Here is a 22491-nt window from a genome sequence, read left to right on the forward strand (position 1 = left end):
TGGAAAACAATTTTGAACTCCACTCATTTAGACATTCTCTTCTTTAGAGAAAACATCTCCATAGGAGATTGAATTATAACACTTTCTGAAATAAGGACTCTTTAACTTGAGGAGGGGGAAGAGGGAATTTTGGGGAGTCCATCAACTCTGCAATGTTTTGTATATGGGAATATGAGCTTTCATCTGGAGGGAAGGTCCAAAGTTTTCATCGGAATTTCAAAAAACTCATGACACCCCTTCTCCCACTGGCTTATAGCAAAAAAAGAAAAAAACAGACAAACATTGGCTAAAATGATACCCTAAATGATAATAAAGTTAGCTGTAGGATACAGGTAAGGAATAAGGCTGACTTAGACAATTCAGTTTATAAAGAAGATAAATCTACATATAGATCTATATGTTTTCTATATATATAACTAATTTTTTAAAGCAGGCTTAACTTTCTCTCCATGGTTTCAAGGAGTGAACTTGAAACCCAACCAAAGAGGCACCAAACTGAAAAGACAAAAAATAAATACACTGAGAATAAACTTAAGCAATGCTTTATTGTGACCACAAAGCACCAGTTCAATATGGCATTGACACACAGAGACTGAACAAATGTCTCTTTGAACAGAGATGTAGCAAGCCCACTTTTTCAAGTTCTTAAAAACAAGTACTCAAATCAGAAATCAAACAAAGCATCGGAGCAATTAAAAAAATATTACACCATCATGAAGGAATATATATATAGAAAAATATTCTGTACTGGTAACAAGCCTTTTTGATCTATAACTCTTGGCAAATTTCTTCAGAAACAATTATAAATACAAACCATAATGTGAAAAAAAAAAAAGTCTTCTTCAGAAACCAAGAACCAATTTAAAAGCAGATCTATGCAGAAAATACCATTAACCCCAATGAAAGCTAACTGAAGATAGATGGATATCCCCAAAACACAACAGAGTTTCTCTTTCCAGAGCTACAGTTCTGCTCCTAAAGGGGCCATGATGTACGTCCATTTCCAACATGGCAGCATATCCCAGTGAAACCTTAATAAGGTCAAGTGGAGGACCCTCTATAAAAAAGGGTGTTGGCAATTCCATCCAAATAACACAAGCTCTAAGGAGCAGAGGACTTCAAGGGAGGTGCAATCCCTTTCTCTTTTATCCCCCTCCCCAAGTTTTCTTGCTTTTGATCTTCCCTGATACAGTCAGTTACACCTGTAACTGGAAGATGCTCATTCCATTCAGTTCTTTTTTCAAGGAATTTGGGAAAGTAATCTATGAAGAAAACCCTCCTTGTGGGGAAGGGTATCTAATCTCATCAAAGACCACTCTATTTGACTAGGTCAACAAGGTAAACCATCCTGTTCGCATGTCCTCACTCCTCCTGGCTGAGTTCAGGTTAGCTGATGGACTGCCTAGTCTATCCCATAGGATAACGTTTCATTTGATTGAAATTCTTTACATATACACATGTATGTATTCTGTTTACAAAGTTTCATCACATGAAACCAAATTCTGTCATTATGTATTTTTTGAGGTCCAAGACCCCAATTTGACTACTAGGAAGAGTTGTACTTTAAATGCTTTGTCTGCAGAGGTTTTACATGATACTCGTAGATTTTCAGAGCAGGCCCCAGTTTTAACTGAAGTCCTGTCAACACATCATTTCTTGTCATCAGTAGCAGGGATTTTCCGTCAATTTCCTATAATGGAAGCAGAAGGTAAAGCCAACATGTAAGTCCAAAAGTTCAAGGATAATGAAGAAAACTGGAAGGTAAAGGAAGACATTTTTGTCTCCACACTAAAAATATTACTATTTTTTTTAAATTAGTGCCCCAAATGTAATATTCTATTTTTATCTTCCATCTTCACCATTTATTTTGGAGTTAAATAAAATCTATACCTGATCTTGTTCTCAAGATCACATCATAAATGTCACATCTTAAAAAACTGACAGCAAGCCTGGAGTATGTACCCTGAAGGATCAAAGACGAAGCTTCTGAAAGGAAGAATGACACTTTGCATTTATAAAATATTATTGAAGTTTAAGAAGAATTTTTGCCTATTTAACTCCAAAAATCACTCCATAAATTAGGACAGGCAGGAATTAGCAACTTAATTTTATAGGCAAACCAAGGCTAAAGGCAAAAAGTTAGCTTGCCCAGAAGTTACGAAAGAATGGCACAGAATTTGAATTCCCATCTGCCTACAGCCAAAGCCCATGTTCTTCTCATAACTCACTTCTGTTTCTCTTGACACTCAGAAGTAAATATGTGTTGTCTAGATGGACCAATGGGGACCAGAGGCAGGTTTTCTGAAACCTTTCCAATCAGAACAGTGGGCATTGGAAAAACGACTCTCTGAGAACTTCTTTCCTGCCCTTTAAAAGGAGAACCATCCTGCTTCAATCCGAATATCAATTCTCAGGCTACCTACTCCGTCTTAGTGGCGCCTCAAGAATCCATATAAAGCAGCGAGGGGCAGGGCTGTGCCCACCGGAAAGTCCCTTCCGGATTCACCTTACAGACCACGGCTCCCCTCCTCTCAGGTTCCCAACCCCGCCGACTTCTACTGTGGAGACTACAAAGGTTTGAAATGACCCACAAGCAAGCTTCTTGTGAAAGAGATGAGGACCCCAGATACAGAAAGTAGTTTGAAATCTTTGGAAAAGAAGCACTGAAGAGAGTGCTGAATACAACCTTATCTTTGTCATTGTGAGGCGACGCTAAGCTGCTGCTGCTAAGTCGCTTCAGTTGTGTCCGACTCTGTGTGATCCCATAGACGGCAGCCCACCAGGCTCCCCCGTCCCTGGTATTCTCCAGGCAAGAATACTGGAGTGGGTTGCCATTTCCTTCTCCAATGCATGAAAGTGGAAAGTGAAAGTGAAGTCGCTCAGTCGTGCCCCTACTCTTAGCGACCCCATGGACTGCAGCCCACCAGGCTCCTCCGTCCATGGGATTTTCCAGGCGAGAGTACTGGTGAGGGTGCCATTGCCTTCTCCGACCCTAAGCTAGTTCTAAGGAATGTACACGATTTGACCCGCCCCCCTGCCCACCACCAATGGGCAGACAAGGAGACACCGTGTGCACCTGCAGCTATGTAAAACTGTGACTCCCTCCCACACTGTCCCCAGGAGGGCCATTCCTCCACAGCCTCTCATGTATATTGCCAGGCTGTGAGGAGGATGTGCTCTGAATGTGTGACTGTGTGGGAGAAACAGCATTGAAGAAACACCCACTTTGCGACCTTAGGCAAGTCTTTTCCTCTGCTATCTCCTCAGCTGATAATATGGAATATTGAGTTTTGAGAGGATCTCATGAGATACCATTCTTGCAAGTGCTCCCTGAGCCATGAGTTACATCATCACTTGTCAGTATTCCTGGACAGATCAGGGCCCTCATTTTACAATTATTTGAGGACATAGGAACTGACTTTCCAATCTTAATTATTTTCTATTTAGGCAGCTAGCAATCCCAAAGACTGTCCATCAGCAAAACCTACAAACCTGAGAGTTGGTAAATGACCCCTGACCCCTGGAGACTGCAGCAGCAGCTCTGGGCATTGTGAGGTCACAGGAATCTGAGCCACAGGTTACAGCAAAGCTCATGCTCTGCGTCATGTCCTGAGATGAGTAGGGATTCGCTGGGGATGCTTCACACAACAGCAAAGCCTTCCCTGCTCTCTATTTTTCCTTTACTGCTGTTTGCCTGTACTTAAACTTACCACAAGGCAATGGCACCCCACTCCAGTTCTCTTGCCTGGAAAATCCAATGGACGGAGGAGCCTGGTGGGCTGCAGTCCATGGGGTCGCTAAGAGTCGGACACGACTGAGCGACTTCACTTTCACTTTTCACTTTCATGCATTGGAGAAGGAAATGGCAACCCACTCCAGAGTTCTTTCTTGGAGAATCCCAGGGACGGGGGAGCCCGGTTGGCTGCCTTCTATGGGGTCACACAGAGTCAGACACGACTGAAGCTACTTAGCAGCAGCAGCAGCAGTAGCAGCAACTTACCACATATTTTAAACAGGCACCAGGAAGAGATGACACTGCTTTCATTTCTATACAAGAAAACTTCCTTGACTAACTGAAAATGAAATTTTTTATATCTTTGTTGGCAAAAAGTCCTTCTACAACTCAGCATTTCTGTCAAAAGCCAAGCACGTCTGTGAAAAATGCTGAAATTTGGATTTTATTTAAGACAAAATGGAAAATTATGTTTCACGTTCCAATTTGATTTTCCTTTGTTTGGTAGCCACACTGCAGTTCACCTCGGATGAGGGTTTGTAAAAGAAAACTCCATCTGGAATTTTTCATTTAAAAATTTTTGAAATGAATAGAATTCATATGTATAACAAAACTTAAACCATAACTATTGCAGCTCAACTGAAAGGGCGTGGAGATGGCATAATGGAAATGGGATCTTTCAGGTCAAACAAACTACAGTCTGAACTCTGTCTCCACAACTTATTGTGTGGCTCTGGGTAAGGGACTTAACTTCCCTGAGCCTCAGTTTCCAAGCTTGTAAAATGGAAATAAACTCCTGAAGGATTTGGGAGGTTAAAAAATGATTCACGTAAGGCACCTAGCACAGTGTCTGACATACAGGATGTTCTCAATGACCACTAAGTGAAAAAGTATAAGCTTTGAAAGAAATGGGATGTGTTCCCATTCCAAACCCATCTTCTGCTTCCTTTCTGGAAGTGTTCTTCTTGCCTGAAAGCTACCCTTTGCCAATGGGATGCAGGCATATTCTTGTTCAAGTTCAGAAAATCCAGAGATTAAAAAAGTTCAGACTATATAAAAATGTGTCTTATAAAAATCACAAACATAGGATAGTTCCCTATTTTAGATTAGATTAAGAAAGCTAATCATTTGTTATATAACTTCTATAAAAGCTTGCAAGGCAAATGAAGCCCAAATTTTGCCAGTCAGCACAGTATACTAGAATGGCATGAGACTGGAAATCAGAAGACAGAGGTTTCTAATGCAGACTCCATCAGTAACTTTCCACAAGGAAACGCTCCTCTGGAGTGTAGTTGTATATAAATGAAGGAGTTGGAGTGTGACCAGATCCAGTTAGACAAACAAAAACATCCCATGATTTTGTCTTAATCCAAAACAAAAATATAATTCACACTTTGGGATTTTGTTTTTGTTTCTGTGTTAAGTGGTAATCATTTGTTAGTTTCAGTGAAACTTTTTACATTGCTTCTGTTTTCTTGTTAGAATAACCAAGTGCCTGCTGGGAAATAAGACTTAAAATGCTTGTCTACTTAAGTTCCTGAAATACCCATGCATGGAAGTAAGATTTAGAGATGACAGGTGTAAATTTCCAATGAGGGTAAGAACCTAGATCTAAAAATAAATGAGTAGAATCCATAGATGTTACAGCTCATAGATAAGCCTGTATTTTAGAGTAAGACACTATCTTACTGCTTATTAGGTGGGGCCTGGGGCAAGTTACTTAATCTCTCTAAGCCTCATTTCCTTATTTGTATGATGGGGGAAAGCAGTACTTCACTGCTGAAAAGATTATTGAGATCACACATGTGAAGTGGAATTCCTGACTTCTACTGAGCATTTGATAAAATGCTGGCTATTTTTAAAAATATATTTAAGCAGTCTTTATCCATTTACTTTTCACTCTAACAACATTAATCTATATATAAGTGACTCTTTCAACTAAGCCTAATTGTGATATAGTCCACTGGAAATGTATGGAGAGAAAGGAGATGAGGTCAGAAGAGAAGAGGGCCATCAAGACAGAGGCAATGGCTAACAGGAAGGTAGGGTAGAAAAAAAGAATTCAGGAAGAGAAGTCAGGGGGATTTGTGATGGTAGGACTCTGTACACCTCTCAGGAGGTCATATTGTGGTGGTCTCTACTGTCCCAGATAGAGTACAGGGGGAAAGAGGTTCAGTTTAGAATCAGAAGACTTGGACTGGAAGCAAACTGTGGCTTCCTAGTTCCTCCTTGTGGAGCATTTGGCCCATCAGTACTTTCTTCTGTGAAATGAGAAATCTGGACCAAGCAGACCCTGCCCTGCAATGCAGGAGACCCTAGTTCGATTCCTGGGTCAGGAAGATCTGCTGGAGAAGGGAAAGGTTACTCACTCCAGTATTCTGGCCTGGAGAATTCCATGGAGTATAGTCTATGGGGTCTCAAAAAGTCAGACACAACTGAGTGACTTTCACTCACTCACTCAGACCCTGTCCATTCCAGTTCAACACATTCTCAGGTTCCACTTCTGTCTGGGATCAGCACCAGACACACCAGCCTCACAACAAAGTCTCCCTATGAAAGAACACGGCAGCAACTCCTTACCCATGGCGTGGAGGAATCTGATGAAATAGGTGGTCTTTCCTCATTTTGGTCTTCTGGCCCACATTTTCTAGAACTTTCTTTATAACTACTTTCTTGCCATTCACTACCTGGCTGTAAGTGGTGACCAGTTTGAAGTTTCCCATTCCACTGCTTATGAAGGGTACAAATGTCTTGGAGGAAGGGGAATTCGGCCCAGAGCCCAGGGATACAAAAGTAGAAAATCCTGTGTCCAGGATGGGGGTCACATCAAAGAAGGAGGAGCGGAATCTCCTGGTCCCTCCCACACTGTCAGTGGGAAAACAGTCTCCTGAGAAGAAGTCTTGATCTTCAAAGATGCTTTGAAAGTCACAGCGTGGCCTTGCAAAGCGCAGTTCCTCCTTCAAATATTCCTTGTCCCTGCCATCTCTTCTGTTTTCCCTCTTGATGCAGCGCCTTCTGGTGTTGTCATAGTTGTCCCGTTTCTCGGCATCTGACAAGACCGCATAGGCCTCTGCTATTTGTTTGAACTTCTCCTCAGCTGCCTCCCGGTTTTCTGAGTTCTTGTCTGGGTGGACCCGAAGAGCTAACTGGTGATAGGCCTTCTTGATATCAGAGGAGGAAGCATTGTGAGGCACGCCTAGGACTTTGTAGTAATTCACCATGTTTCTTTAAAGGACTCTTCCTCACCAAGACAGAGTTTATTATCTGAAGAATTTCCATATAACTTCAGAAAGGAAGATGGTGAGCTATGGAAGTCTACACTAAGGCCTTTTGAGTCTTATTACATGGTTCTTGGGAGAAGAACCTTCTTGAGGAGGAACTCCTCTTGGGGGCTGATATCCTCTACACTGTCCCCGCTGCCGCCCTGCTGTCTGCAGCTCAGCATGGGTGGAGTTGATTATGAGCTCAACACTATCAGCCAGTGACTATCAGCTGATGCTGTGCTTGTCTTGCAATCCTATTGGTGGAAAATTTGGGGTGGACAGTATATATATTGGAGAGACTTCATCTAGTTAAAAAACACTGAGCAGCTTGTTAACAGAAAATGTGTGGCTCAGAAAGAAATCTATCTCATTCATTAAAGTAACAGTCAGAAGCTGTTACTTTAACAAATGAGGTGTTGCATTTATATTATTTATGTGCTGTGCTTAGTCACTCAGTCATGTCCGACTATTTGTGACCACGTGGACTGTAGCCTGCCAGACTTCTCTGTCCAAGGGGATTCTCCAGGCAAGAATATTGGAGTGGTTTGCCATGCCCTTCTCCAGGGGATCTTCCCAACCCAGGGATTGAACCCAGGTCTCCAGCATCACAGGCAGATTCTTTACCACCTGAGCCACCAGGGAAGCCCAAGAATACTGGAGTGGGTAGCCTGTCCCTTCTCTAGGTGATCTTCCTGACCCAGGAACCAAACCGGGGTCTCCTGAATTGAAGGCGGATTCTTTACCAGCTGAGCTACCAGGGAAGCCCTGTATCATTTATATCAAACACAAAATCCATGTTGGCTCATTCTGCAGGCTAATGCCTTCAGTAATGTAATGGATATCTCCTTGTGGATATCTGCTTCTGGTATAAAGTGGGTGATAAAGGGGCTCTATTACACAAAAAATCATGTACACGTTTCTGATGAAGGAAAGGAACAAAACTCATGTCATCAAATGAGGAAACTAGGTTACAGAGATTTCTGCCCAGATAAGAAAGAACAGATTGAAGGAACAGCATTAGAAGTGAAGCCTTCCACGTACAGTCAGATATGGCTTCTTCACTTCAGCTGTTCTCTTAAAGTTAGCCTCTCTGGACTTAAAAGATAGAACTGAGTATCAGTGTTGCAACAGCCAATGCTTTAAAGAATGGCTTTAAAGCTCAAGTGTAGCAAGGCTGATCTTTTCCCCAGGGCACACAACTACACATTTTCCAGACTTTCTTGCAGTTGGGTGTGGCCGTGTGACCACATTCTGGCCAATGACAAGTGAAAGGATGACCTCTCTTCAGCATGACCCGTAGAACCACCCACGTGTACTCCTTCTTGCTCTTTATCCTTACACCAACTGGATGTCAGTTCCCAGGTGATCTTGAAAGCATCCAGCTGAAGATGACAGAGCTCCCCTCAGCCTAGGACCTTGAATTACAGTGAAGCAGAACACCCCCAACCAATCTCCTTAGACTATTTATAAAGTAAAAACCCTCTACCGTAGTTAAGCTATTATACCCATTTTCATGACGTCTGCTCATAGTAAACCAACCATTTCAATCACTTTACCTACTCCTATGTCATCAGCCAGAAGAGCCCCACCTCTGTAACACTGAAAGTCCAATATCCTAATCTATCTCTCACTCCTCCCTCCCATTAAACCCACTTTTTCATCTCAGTTTCTCTTTCTCCAGGGTAATGTGTCACCTGCTGACTCCTCTTTTGTATCAAGTCTGCACCCATTGGGTGGCCCTGGGAACCATTCTTTTTACATGCTCTCTCGAATCACCCTCTTTGGTTGAGTCCTCCGCTGTGCCCATGCCATGAACACTCCATCAGGAACAGTTTAGCAATCAATCCAGGTTCTCTGATTCCTATACCTGGTGCAGTGGGGATGGGGGTGGGGGTGGGAATCAAGAAACCATGAAGATGAACACTAAACATGTGCAGTATACCAGTCTTGACTGGGTCAGGAGAATATATCAACCGTTCTTTTATTTATCCTTGCTCAGCTCCCTTTCCTTTTCCTCTTGGTGGCCATTCTTAACTTCACTACTCTCTCCCCTAGCTCCTTTTTAAACCTCTACCCATCCTATCCACTCTAAGCAGAGGAGCTTGCCTCTTGGTTAGCAAAAAAACCAGAAACTGTCAGGAACTCCCTGAATGTCCCTGAGGGAAAGGAACATCTCAGCTGTTTCTCTACACATGCTTTCCTTGCTCCCAGAGCACAGGAAGGACAGAGAAAGATGTACCAGGCTTGATCAGAATTAATCCCTTCATGTTCTTTTTTAAAATAGTTGAATATTTTATCAACCAAGTTGAATCTTCATGTATATTACTTGAGATTACATTCTATTGTAGTAAAATATGAAAGAAAGTAAAGTGTTAGTCACTCAGTTGTGTCCGACTCTTTGTGACCCCATGGACTGTAGCCTACCAGGCTCCTTTGCCTGTGGAATTCTCCAGGCAAGAATACTGGAGTGGGTCGCTATTCCCTTCTTCAGGGGATCTTCCCAACCCAGGGATCAAACCTGAGTTTCCTGCATTGCAGGGAGATTACCTGTCTGAGCCACCGGGGAAACCCAGTAAAATATATATAACACAAAAGAGACAATTTTAATTATTTTTAGGTGTACAATTTAGTGGTTGCATTAGTTATATTCACAATGTTATGCAATTATTGCCACTAATTTTTAAACTCCTCCATCACCAAAGAGAAACCCTATGAATCAGTAACCCCTTCCTTCCCTACTAGCCCTTGATAATCCCTAATCTGCTTGTGTGTCTATGAATTTGCCTATTTAAGATATCTCATATAAATGGAATCATACAATATTTGACTGGTCTATTTCACTGAGCATAATATTTTCAAAGTTCATTAACCTTGCAACTTGTATCAGAGCTTCATTCTTTCTTATGAACGAAAAACATTCCTTTGTATGTTCCATGATGGTGGTAGTTTAGTTGCTGAGTCATGTCTGACTCTTTTGCTGCCCCATGGACTGTAGCCTGTCAGGTTCCTCTGTTCATGGGATTTCCTAGGCAAGAATACTAGGGGGAGTGGGGGTTGCCATTTCCTGTTCCAGGGGAACTTCCCAACCCAGGGATCCGACCCACGTTTCCCGCACTACTTTACTGCTAAAACCACCAGGGAAGCCTTGTATGTTCTAGACCACATTTTATTTATCCATTCATCTGTGCATGGACACTTGGGTTATTTCTACCTTTTGGTTATTGTGAGTAATCCTGCAATGAACATTTTTGTACAATTATCTATTTGAGTTCCTCTTTTCAGTTCTTTTGTGTGGAATTGCTGGGTCATATGGTGATTTCTTTCTCTTCAAGGTTTTCTTGATAGCTCAGTGGTAAAGAATCCACCTACAATGCAGGAGACATGGGTTCGATCCCTGGGTCAGGAAGATCCCGTGGAAGAGGAAATGGCAATCCACTGCAGTATTCTTGCCTGGATACAATCCCATGGACAGAGGAGCCAGGCAGGCTACAGTTCACAAGGTCACAAACAGTCAGACAGGACTAGGTACATGGTGATTATATGCCTAACCTTTTGAAGAACTGCCAGAACTGTTTTCTGTAGCAGCTGCACTATTTTATATTCCAACCAGTGATGTATGAGGGTTCAAATTTCTCCATATCCTTGTCCCTCCATTCTCTTTGATCTCACCCCTTTCCTTATCCTCAGGGATTTTGCTTCCTTGAACTGTTCTAAATTTCAATCTATTTTTAACTATCCAATTTTCTTGTCTACTTCACTGCATCTAAATAAGTATTCTCTCTTAGAAAAGAGCCCTCATGTCTATACAACCCTCCCACTGCTGGTTCTCCCTCCACTCGCCTCCCATTCATTCCTCTACTTGGAGGAAAGTGTCCTCCATCTCCCGGGCCTCCCCTCAGCTCCAATGAAACCCTACTGTCATCAGCTGACCTGCTGGGTCAATCTCTATATCCATCCATTTATTCCTCTTAAAACTCTTAAAACTGACCTCTTGAATGGATAAGGAAGATGTGGTACATATACACAATGGAATATTACTCAGCCATAAAAAGGAATGAAATAATGCCATTGGCAGCACCACAGATGGACCTTGAGATTGTCCTACTGAGAGAAGAAGTCAGACAGAGGAGAAATATCATATGATATCCTTTATATGTGGAATATAAAAAGAAATAATATATATGACCCATACAAGACAGAAAGAAACTCACAGACTTAGAGATGGACTTATGATTGCCCAGAAGGAAGGCTAGGAAGAAGGGATAGTTAGGGTGTTTGGGATGGATGTATACACTGCTATACCAACAAGGACCTACTGTGTAGCATATAGAACTCTGCTTAATGTAATGTGGCAGCTTGGATGGGAGGGGAGTTTGGGGAGAATGAGTACACACATATGTATGGCTGAGCCCCTTTGCTATTCACCTAAAACTATCACAACATTCATTGTTAATCAGCTCTACCTCAATACAAAATAAAAAGTTAAAAAAAAAAATAACTGACCTCTCATAGATGTCCTGGTTAATGGGACGATTTTGCAACTAACCAATCTAGAAATCCAGCAGTCATCACCCAAGCCTCTTCCCTGTCCCATCTTGAGTAGTGAGCTTAATCCTGGTGCTAAGCCAGAGAACTGAGACAGGACAAATCTTCACCCTCCATTGCCAATGATCCACTAAATTCTTTTGACCATCTTCCCTAGACTTTCTAATCCATTTCTTCCTTTCCATCCCCAGTGGAACAATTACAGCTTTCCTGTGTTTTGTCTCCTTTTTTCCAATGTTGACAATAGACTGGTCTTTGAAAAACACAAATTTCAGCATGGTACTCCCCACTCAATATCCTCCAGTGGTTCCTAGTCCCTCTCAGGCAAACAGACTGCCTGTTATCTGGACCCCTATTTATCTTTGAGTTTTATCCTCAGGGATTCCCTGCTCCACATGTCTTACTTTAAGGTACTAGGAGTTTTCAAGATAAATTATATTTTTTCATGTCCCCATACCTTTGTATCCAATCCCCCTTCTGCCCAGAATCTTCTGTGCCTCCTTCAAATGATTCTTATACCTACAAGGCTTTCGGGTGGCCTTATTAAAGTAAAATAATACTTGTAATAATGACCATTATTTTACTTTAATAGTTTTATATTTATTTTCATAAGTTTTAGAAAAAGCTATAACTACTATAGAAACAACTGAACAAGTGAATAAGCCAAAGAAGCACCATGTACCTGGCTATCTTATAACTTCTCATTTCAAACAAATGATTTAAAAATCATTTGGGGTTTTGGTTTATAGAAATTTATTCTATTTCATTCAATCAAAAAATTCAGAAGTTTCTTATCAGTTTTGCTTTCCATTCTCTTGGATGTTTTCTTATTGCTAACATTACCCATTTGTTTTTTTAACTCTTTCTCTTCAAAATTTTTGTGGGCTTAAAGGACATATAAGCAGAGTTTGAGTTGCCATTTCCCCTGTTCATTATGCTACAAAATAGTCTAAGCATTTCAGAAGCCTTCAACTGTTGAGAAATGTCATGTGTCAAAGCACCTTGAATACTTCTAGTACTTGGTATTATAATATGCTGACAAGGTAATAAAAGTTATTTCCAATTTGTGGGATTTTAACTGGCCTAATTCAGAGCTGGATTTACCATGAAGCTAATGAAGCTTAAATTTTGTCTTAGCAAATCTGTATCATAGTTTTGTACTTTTATTACAAAAGAAGGCTTTTATAACTGTATAATCTTAATCGCTTTCTCCCCCCACCTCCACAAACCTGGATTTGTCTTGGATCTGATTAGAAGTGTCTGTCTAGAATCACTACAGCTGAAGTCCATCTGACCACAACTTAGGACACAGAGCAGGGCTCAGAGTTGCTCTGACTGGCCTGTCCACTTTACTGCTCCATCTGAGGAAGTTAGTGTTACTTGGCAGTTTGTAGCAATAAATTATTTTATTTACAGTTAGTAAGTCAGTGGCCTCAGAAATATCATCAAAAGTTAGTAATAGGCCATCTGAAAAGAATTATCAGTCTTGGCATTTCAGATGAACAGCTTTAACAATCAGTTGGACATTTTACAGTAAAATACTGTTTCAGTCACATGGTTTGGGGGATGTGAGAAGATAATGGAGTAAAATTAGTCACCATGAGTTGCATGTTATTTTGTCATGATACTCTGAGAAAAAAATGATCTTAGTGATACATATTATTCCAGAAACAGATTCACTGATATCGCTCACTTGTGAGTTTGAGGATCTGAACGATATGAGTTATGTGACGGTGACTGAATGGCAGCACTCCGTTTCCATTTTCTCCACATACATGCTGACTGTGTGAGTCAGATAAAGAAGATACGAAGTGACTGCCCTACAACAGGCAGGTAGGGTCCAGTGGGAGTATGAACTTGCTGTGAAGGACTTATTTTGCAACTGAAAGCACCGTCAGAAGTTTCTCAGTTAGCCTTCAGAGTTTAACAAAATAAACTTTATCCTAAATGTTCCATGTAAGGAAGGTGGAGGTGCCTCTGAATGAATTAGTCAAGAAGTTCTTTCTTAAAAACTAAACTCTTAGGAAAGTAAAATTCCTAAGTTACTTTGACTCTTGAAAAGCAGGTGCCTCACATCCCTGGGCAAGTGCCAACTTTTTATCATCTAGTTGTGCCTTGTGCTGTGCATTGAAAGCTTACTTCATGAAGGCCAGTTGAAAGGTAACACTCAACTCTTAAAGCAGGAACTTGAGCAATATTTGGCTTGTTTAACTCAACATTCACCATAGAAATCTGAGTTCCAGAAAGGCCAACCCTGCAGGGTCTTCTAATGACCATGAGTTGATCAGAAGGAAAGAAAACAGGAGTCATGACCCTCACTCATATCCTTCACATCACAGCCTAAGAGGTTTGAATGCTGGAAGACACTTAGGAAAAGAGCCACCACACCACCATGTTGGTGGGAATGAGAGAGAGTGTTGGCAATAGCTGTAATCACTGCCTTGTCTAGGAAGGGATCCCGGTGTCTCCTCCTCTTATGGGCCAATGAGTCCTCTGGGGGGGCAATGTTAATGAGGCCAGTGGGCCGACAGAGAGCCACGTCACTGGTCATGACAGAATGGCCAGAGCAGGAAACGACCCCAAACACACACACTGTTGACAGTGGATCCTTGGTGCAGAGGTGTGGAGGGGGCTGGGCAGGTGCCTAGGCCTTCCCTCTTGATAATTCTTTTGGTCTGTACTTGTGGCTCACACAGAAGCTCAAAAGAAGTTGGTCAGAGGGAAACCTGATGGTGACAATTGCACCAGTGGGAAACTTAAGGGAGATAATTATTAGGTGTCAGTGTGCTTGCGTAGAGAAAAGGAGGTTACACAAAGATCCCTCGGCTAATCCAGCTGCCCCTCCATGCCACAGGAACATGGGACATTCCTGCACTTTGGACAAACCAATGGCCTGACCTCTTCCAAAGGAACATGCTGCTAGAAATCCACCTCTGAGTCTGGTTGCTACAACAACAAGATATCCAGTAATGTATTGTGAGACTATGCCAAGAAGATGGACATTCCCTTGAAAGTCAGCATATGTCATGGGGGACATGTCTGGCATCAGTGTCCATGTCTTAGTCAGCTTAGGCTGCTGTAACAAGACACCAAGAATCAGGTGGCCTAAACAACAGAGCTTTATTACTCAGTCTGGAGGCGGGAAGTCCAAGATCACAGTGCCAACATGTGGCTCTTGGTGAGGGCCCTCTTCCCCCCTTGCAGATGGCTGCCCTTGTGCTACATCCTCACATATAACACAGAGAGAAAGAACAAGCTCCCTTTCCAGGACATTTACCCCATCACGAGGGCTCCAGCCTCAAAACCTCATCTAAATCTAACTCCTGAAGGCCCTACTTCCAAACACCATCACCCTGGGAGTTTGGGTTTTAAAATGAATTTGAGGGGGACAAACATTCCATCCATAACAGCCAAGAAACTAAGCTCTCACACCAACTAAGACATGCTGAGTTTGGCAACTGTACTACCCTTTCTGAACCTGCCATTTTCTAAGATGGTTTAGGGGATGCTCACTTTCCTGGCCTGCTTCTATCACATGGAAGGGCGGAGCCTACCCTATGGAGATTTAGGGATGTGGCCATTCTTTTTCTCTCTCAGCTGCTGTGACCTATAAGTGCCTAAAAGGGTCCTGTGTTTGGGCTGGGGGTAGCCTGTAGTCTTGCCATCGGGGATGAATGTGGTGAGTGACTGCTGACTGCTTGGGGTACATTTCCAGGAAGATCACGGGAGGTGAAACAGTGAAGGCCTCTGAAGCATGATGATGGAAGAGGCAGGTTAACATAGCAGAGGATCCTGATCCTCAGTCCTCATGAAAAGTATAGCAGCTGCTTGTCTTGTCAGCCTGAGTCTGGCCAGTGGTTGCTTGCTTGCAAAGTTTACCTCCTTTAATGAGAAGAGGAAAGACATGAGATTCAAAGTAGGAGGAAGATTCAAATCACTTCCAGAGAATAATTCAAGGCAGATTCTTTCCCTTTCCAATTACCTTTCCATAAGAATGAAGTAACTTGAGCATCTAGACCACGCTTGCAAAATTCCACTCCCTCAGGAATTCATTTCTCAGGCTCCAGAGTTGAAGAAACAAAACAGTGTTCCTTTCCTCCCTTGAAGGACTTCTGAATGAGATGCTTTGGGAAACTATGTCCCCTTTTGACTCCCACGTCACTGGTGCTAGACTGATGTCATCCCTGGGAGAAAGGGCCTGCTCCTGGGCCGAGCTCAGAGCTGGCCAGTTCCACTTCAGAGTCTGAAAGGCCCAAAGAATACCCTCCACCCCTAGTCTGGGCCATCTGCATCAGAGGAGTCTGAGCAAAAGCTCCTTCTGAAAATTGCTTTTGGGCAGCTGGGAATCTGGCCAAGAGACCTTTTAGCTAAGTTCTTTTTTTTTTTTGTTAACCTTTCATAATATTATTTAAATTTAATTTTAGAAGTGAGTTATTCAACTGCAATGACACAAATGGACATTATAACATTAGACCAAAATAAAATATGTTTCAGCTGATCAGCCTTCCACTCTCCAACCGCAGTTATTTCCGCCCACAATTTTATTATAAAAAATTTCAAACATAAAGTTTTAAGAATATTTTAGGGAGTACCTGTATTCCCACCACCTAGATTCTACAGTGAATATATTTCATGCTTACTGTATCATATGTCTCTCCATCTACTCATCCTTCTATGCAACTGTGAATCTGTATTCTGATGCATTTCAAAGTAAGTTGCATAATCAGCATACTTCTCCCCTAAATACTTCAGTTTGTATACCATTAATTATTTTTTATAGGTCTTTTCCTATTCCCTGGTGGAATTTCCTGGTGGCTCAGACAGTAAAGCGTCTGTCTGCAATGCAGGAGACCCGGGTTCGATTCTTGGGTCGGGAAGATCCCCTGGAGAAGTCAATAGCAGCTCACTCCAATACTCTTGCCTGGAAAATCCCATGGGCGGAGGAGCCTAGTAGGCTAGAGTCCATGGGGTCCCAAAGAGTCGGACACGACTAAGCAACGTTACTTTCACAGGTCTTTTACTTCTGAGGAAAAAATTTACTGGCTGTGTAATACACAAATCTGGATCATTTGCATATGTTTGCACATAAGCAGTGACCGATGCATATACCCATAACCCAAAGCTTTATCAAGATGCAAAATGCTACCATCCCTCAGAAAGTTCCCTCACGCTCCTTCCCAGTCATCCCCCTTCTCCTACCTACCCAGAGGCAAGCACTGTCTGATTTTTTTTTCTATCATTAGTGTATTTTCCTGTCTTCATCCTTTATCTAAACAGAACTGCTATGGTCTGAATGTGTTCTCCCCCAGATTTGTATGTTGAAACCAACCCCCCAATGGATCTTGAGGGTATTAGTATCAATATTAAGAGTCGGGCCCTTTGGGAGGCAATTATTAACAGATGATGAGAACAGAGCCCCCATGTGTATCTGTGCCTTTATAAAAGTGGGCCCAGAGAGCTTGCTCATCCCTTCCTCTGTGAGGACAGCAAAATGATGGCTGCCTAGGAAGTGGGCCCTCACCAGACACCCAGTCAACTAATGCCTTCATCTTAGACTTCCTACCTGCAAAATATGAGAAATAAGTGTTGCTTATAAGTCACACAGTTCATGGTATTTTTGTTATAGCAACCCATATGGAATAAGACAAAAACCATTCGGAACAAGATCTTTTATGTAGAGCTTCTCTCATTCAGCATAATGTTTTAAGATTCATCCAAACTGTTGTGTGTATCAGTAGTTCATTTTTCTTTATTCCACTGTAAGACTAGACCATGGTTTGTCTATTCACTCTCCTATTGATGGACACTTGGGCTTCCAGTTTGGACTATTAGGAATAAAGCTACTTGAACAGTGTTGTGCAAATCTTTGGTGGACATATGCTTTCATTTCCCTTGGGTAAACACTCTGGAATGAAGCTACTAGATCATGGGGTAGATACATGAGTGTTTTTTTTTACACTCCCACTAACAATGTAGACGAGTGTGGTTGCTCTATATCCTCACGAACATTTGCTATCAGTCTTTCTAATTTTAGCTGTCCTGGTGGGTGTGAAGTGATTTAAGCTGTTATTCTGGCAAATTTTCCAAGTTAACAAAAAAACACATATGCAGGGATAAAGTTGAAGAAAATACTGGTTGAAGGAAATCTAGAGATTAGATTCATTTATCATATTAGAGAAGTGTACTTTTCTATATACGGTATTAGATATTTATTAGAATATAAGATATATATTTCATCAGAAAACATGATATTAGAAAATTGCACTTATCCAAACCCAGCTTGAGAGAGTAAGAAATGGCTAAGGGGATGTGCAAGAAGCAGCGAAATGCATTGCTCAGTTTATAATTCTCTCAATTACATTATAAAATTAGAAAAGTGAACTTAATGCTTAGAATACTGCAGTCTTCATTGGTAGGGAAATGGGAACTCTGTGTTTCCCTACAGAACTGGTCTGGTGTGGATCGCATGTATCCTGATTTGCTTCCTCATGGTCAAAACCCTTTGAAAACCATCCCTACAGTGCTGGCCCAGCCTGGAAAATGGAATCAGGAATCACCCAGACAATTGGGAGGGATCCCCTGCTCTTCCCTCCATCTCTCCAGTACCAACACTGGGCCTGAGTGAGGGAATTCACATTTGGGGGGCAGCAAGGTTGGGCCAGCACCTACCCGAGGCAATGTGCCTTCACCACTGCCCTTTAATTCTCACAATACCACCCTACCAAGTTAGGCACTGAGAGCCTGGTGTTACAGATGTGAAAACGTGACTCAGTCATAGCATTTGTCTGGGATCACACAGAATTACAAGAACCAGGATTGAAGTCCAAACCCTGTGCTCTTTCCATTCGACTTTGCTCAGCACCCAGCAAGCACATTGGAGGAGGCTTAATTAACAGCTCAGGTGGCACAGAGGCCAGCAGCAGATAGGAGCGTGTATCTCCACCAAATTCGCCCCTGCTTTTCCTCTTTTTCTGTGTTCTGCTTCCTCGTGTGCTTGTGTTGAAGGCAGGGCTGGGCCATCTTTCAGAAGATGCAGATGTAGATGAGACTTGGCCCTCCTCTCTGCAGCTGCGCCCATGTCCCTGTCTCAGCGCTTGGGTTTTCCTCTTGCAGGAGGGAATCATTAGCTTGTCACTTCCGTACTCCCCTTCCCTACCCTCTCAGTTTCCCAGGGGCTGGGGTGACCTGGAGCCTCACTGATACCTCACCGCTCCCTATGCCTTTCCTTCTTAGTCCCTTCTGCTTGTTGTGGGGAAGGGAGGCAATCATGTTCATTGTGTGTTTCTCTAGACTGAGTTACCTGTTCCTGAAATGCACTAGCTTGCTCCTCAAATCCTGCCATTCGGAAGTAATTGACGACATCCATCACGGCCCAGTCTGCAGGATCAGGTGGCCTCCCATTCTCCATGGAACTGCAAAATAAAATTTCAATCAGGACGGCTATCACGGCAGAGCGTGCTCACGACCGTGTGTGGCCAGGTCCCCACTTGGTCTCCCGGGGGCAGGCCTGGGTCAGCTCATTGCAACCGGGGGCCCAGACCCCACTGCACATGCTTCAGGACCAGAATCATTCTTGTGTTTCTTGGGTTCAGAAGATCATTGCTCTCACTGGCCCAGTCACTGCTTTCTCTATAAACCTTTAATATAAAGTATTCCCTCATGTATTGTTTCTTAATTTAGAGATATTTGCAGTGGTCCAATGACCTCTAGCAGCCCACAATATGATATTCACACTCCTGAACTAAGAATACCAGACCTTTTACAATAAGGCCCCAACGCATCACTACTTTCCCACCCCCGTCCCCACACATCCAGGGCCAAAGCCATTCCCCAACAGCCAGGCCCTTCACATGCTGTTCTAGCCACTGAAGGCTCCCCTCCGCTGTCTCTGAAAAAATCCTATCCTTCCAACTGGATCAAATGCCATGGACCCTGTGAGGCATTTTCTGCTCCAGCTGAAAGTGTTATAACCGCCTCTGAGTTCCAGACCTCCATTCTAACTCCTATCAGAGCACTTTCCACATTGTATTATGCTCTGTTTATTAGATAGTCTCTAGACTTTCTACTAAAATGGCAGATGTGGGTTGAAGATGTACATATAGGTCTGGACCAGTTCTCACTTTATTATTCCTTGCATCAACCAAGTTGTTAGGAATTTAATCAATGTTCAGGCAACTAGATGTGGATCAAGCATTTGTTTGAGAGGGTTTCTGAGTAACCTCACTGGATTTAGAGAGGAGAGGAAGAAAGGTGGAATAGAGAAAGAGTGAACCTGCAGTTACTGTGTCTCTGCTTATTTCCGTGTTTCAAGTGTACCTGTTTGGATTTCTCTATGTCTTGTCCACGGTGATTCTTCTAGAGTATACTTCCCATCACATTGTTCCCTGCTTCCAAACTTTCAAAGGCTTCCCACTGCTCTTTGGATAAATTCCAAATAGCTTCACCTGGCTCAGGAGATCCTTTGGGACCAAGCCCCCTCCTAGTCCTCCAGCTGGGAATACATTTGGTGAGTAAAACAGAACAGTCCTTACTTTGGTTGCACACAGCACAGGGGGAGTAGACACTGACTCACAATCATACAACTAAATGCATAGCCATGCAAAGTAGCTAAGGATGGGTACTCTGTACTATAGCAGTGGAAGGGCATACGAGCAGCTTTCCTGTGGAAGTTTCTTTCCAGGTAAGGTCTAGAGAGCAGCCCGAAAGTTAACCATATATAGAAGTCAGGTAAAGATTATTTCAGGCTCTCTGACAGGGATACATACAGAGATCCATGCTGGTCTTGGATGCCACATTGAGGATTCTGGATTTTTGTCTAGGAGCAATGGGATTTGTTAAATGGTCTGAAGTAATGGGCGTGACCTGATCTGACTCATATTTCTGGAAAAAAGAGTATTGGAGAGGAGCCAGAGGAGAAGACATGACCAAGCAAGAGCTCGTGGTGACTGAGACTATGGTAGAAAAGGAGAAAAACATGTGGATTTAAAAAGTATTTAACCAACAGAATCAGCAAGACTTAGTGGTGGACTAGTGCATGCATAGATTCAAGGGATTAGATCTGATAGACAGAGTGCCTCAAGAACTATGGGCAGAAGCTCATAACACTGTACAGGATGCAGTGATCAAAACCATCCGCAAGAAAAAGAAATGCAAAAAGGCAAAATGGATGTCTGAGGAGGCCTTACAAATAGCTGAGAAAAGAAGAGAAGCAAAAAGCAAGGGAGAAAGTGAAAGATATACACAACAAATGCAGAGGTCCAGAGGAAGGCAAGGAGAGATAAGAAGGCCTTCTTCAATTAACAATGCAAAGAAATGGGGGAAAATAACTGAATGGGAAAGACTAGAGATCTCTTCAAGAAAATTAGAAATAGCAAGGGGACATTTCATTCAAAGATGGGCACAATAAAGGACAGAAACAGTATGGACTTAACAGAAGCAGATATTAAGAAGAGGTGGCAAGAACACACAGAATTATACAAAAAAGAACTTAATGACCCAGATAACCACAATGGTGTGATTACTCACCGAGAGTCAGACATCCTGTAGGGCAAGGTCAAGTGGGCCTTAGGAAGCATCACTATGAACAAAGCTAGTGGAGGTGATGGATTTCCAGCTGTGCCATTTCAAATCCTGAAAGATGATGCTGTTAAGGTACTACACTTAATATGTCAGCAAATTTGGAAAACTCAGCAGTGGCCACAGGACTGGAAAAGGTCAGTTTACATTCTAATACCAAAGAAAGGCAATGCAAAGAATGTTCAAACTACCACACAATTGCATTCATCTCACATGCTAGCAAGGTCATGCTCAAAATCCTCCAAGGTAGGCTTCAACAGTACATGAACTGAGAACTTCCAGATGTTCAAGGTGGATTTAGAAAAGGCACAGGAACCAGAGATCAAATTGCCAACATCTGTTGGATCATAGAAAAAGCAAGAGAGTTCTAGAAAGCATCTACTTTTCCTTCACTGACTACGTTAAAGCCTTTGACTGTGTGGATCACAAAAATTGGAAAATCCTTAAAGAGATGGGAATACCAGACTACCTTATCTGTCTCCTGTGAAACCTGTATGCAGTCAAGAAGCAATAGCTAGAACTGAATATGGAACAACCAACTGGTTCTAAACTGAGAAAGGAGTACGTCAAGGCTGTATATTGTCACCCTGCTTATTTAACTTATATGCAGAGTACATCATGAGAAACGCTGGGCTGGATGAAGCACAAGCTGGAATCAAGATTGCTAGGAGAAATATCAATAACCTTAGATATGTAGATGATATAACCCTTATGACAGAAAGCAAACAGGAACTAAAGAACCTCTAGATGAAGGCAAAAGAGGAGAGTGAAAAAGCTGGCTTAAAATTCAACATTCAAAAAACTAAGATCATAGCATCTGGTCCTGTTACTTCATGGCAAAAAGATGGGCAAACAATGGAAACAGTGACAAACTTTACTTTCTTGGGTTCCAAAATCACTGCAGATGGTGACTGCAGCCATGAAATTAAAAGACACTTGCTCCTTGGAAGAAAAACTATAACAAACCTAGAAGTGAAGTGAAGTGAAGTGAATCACTCAGTCGTGTCTGATTCTTTGTGACCCTGTGGACTGCAGCCTGCCAGGCTCCTCTGTCCATGGGATTTTCCAGGCAGGAACACTGGAGTGGGTTGCCATTTCCTTCTCCAGAGGATCTTCCCGACCCTGGGATCGAACCCAGGTCTCCCGCATTGTAGGCAGACGCTTTACTGTGTGAGCCACCAGGGAAGTTGACAAACCTAGACAACATGTTAAAAAGCAGACATATTACTTTGCCTACAAAGTTCTGTCTAGTCAAAGCTCTGGTTTTTCCATTAGTCAAATATGGATGCGAGTGTTGGACCATAAAGAAGGCTGAGAGCTGAAGAATTGATGCCTTCAAACTGTGGTGTTGGAGAAGCCTTTTGAGAGTCCCTT

General features: G+C 42.4%; 1 protein-coding gene and 1 pseudogene across 1 annotated transcript in view; both read right to left on the bottom strand.

Moving 5' to 3' along the window:
* Positions 1–590: 590 nt before the first annotated feature.
* SAMD13 (sterile alpha motif domain containing 13) overlaps positions 591–22491 on the bottom strand; it is a 50599-nt gene continuing 28698 nt past the window's right edge. The window contains exons 3-4 of the mRNA XM_065910182.1: positions 18842–18953; positions 591–1690 (exon numbers count right to left, since the gene is read on the bottom strand). Of these exons, the coding sequence (XP_065766254.1) occupies positions 1547–1690; positions 18842–18953 (256 nt within the window). The 3' untranslated portion in view covers positions 591–1546. The remainder of the gene's footprint in view (positions 1691–18841; positions 18954–22491) is intronic.
* On the bottom strand, positions 6310–6954 carry LOC136150764 (dnaJ homolog subfamily B member 6 pseudogene; annotated as a pseudogene).

This window comes from Muntiacus reevesi, chromosome 1 (genome assembly GCF_963930625.1).
Source record: "Muntiacus reevesi chromosome 1, mMunRee1.1, whole genome shotgun sequence".
NCBI lineage: Eukaryota > Metazoa > Chordata > Mammalia > Artiodactyla > Cervidae > Muntiacus > Muntiacus reevesi.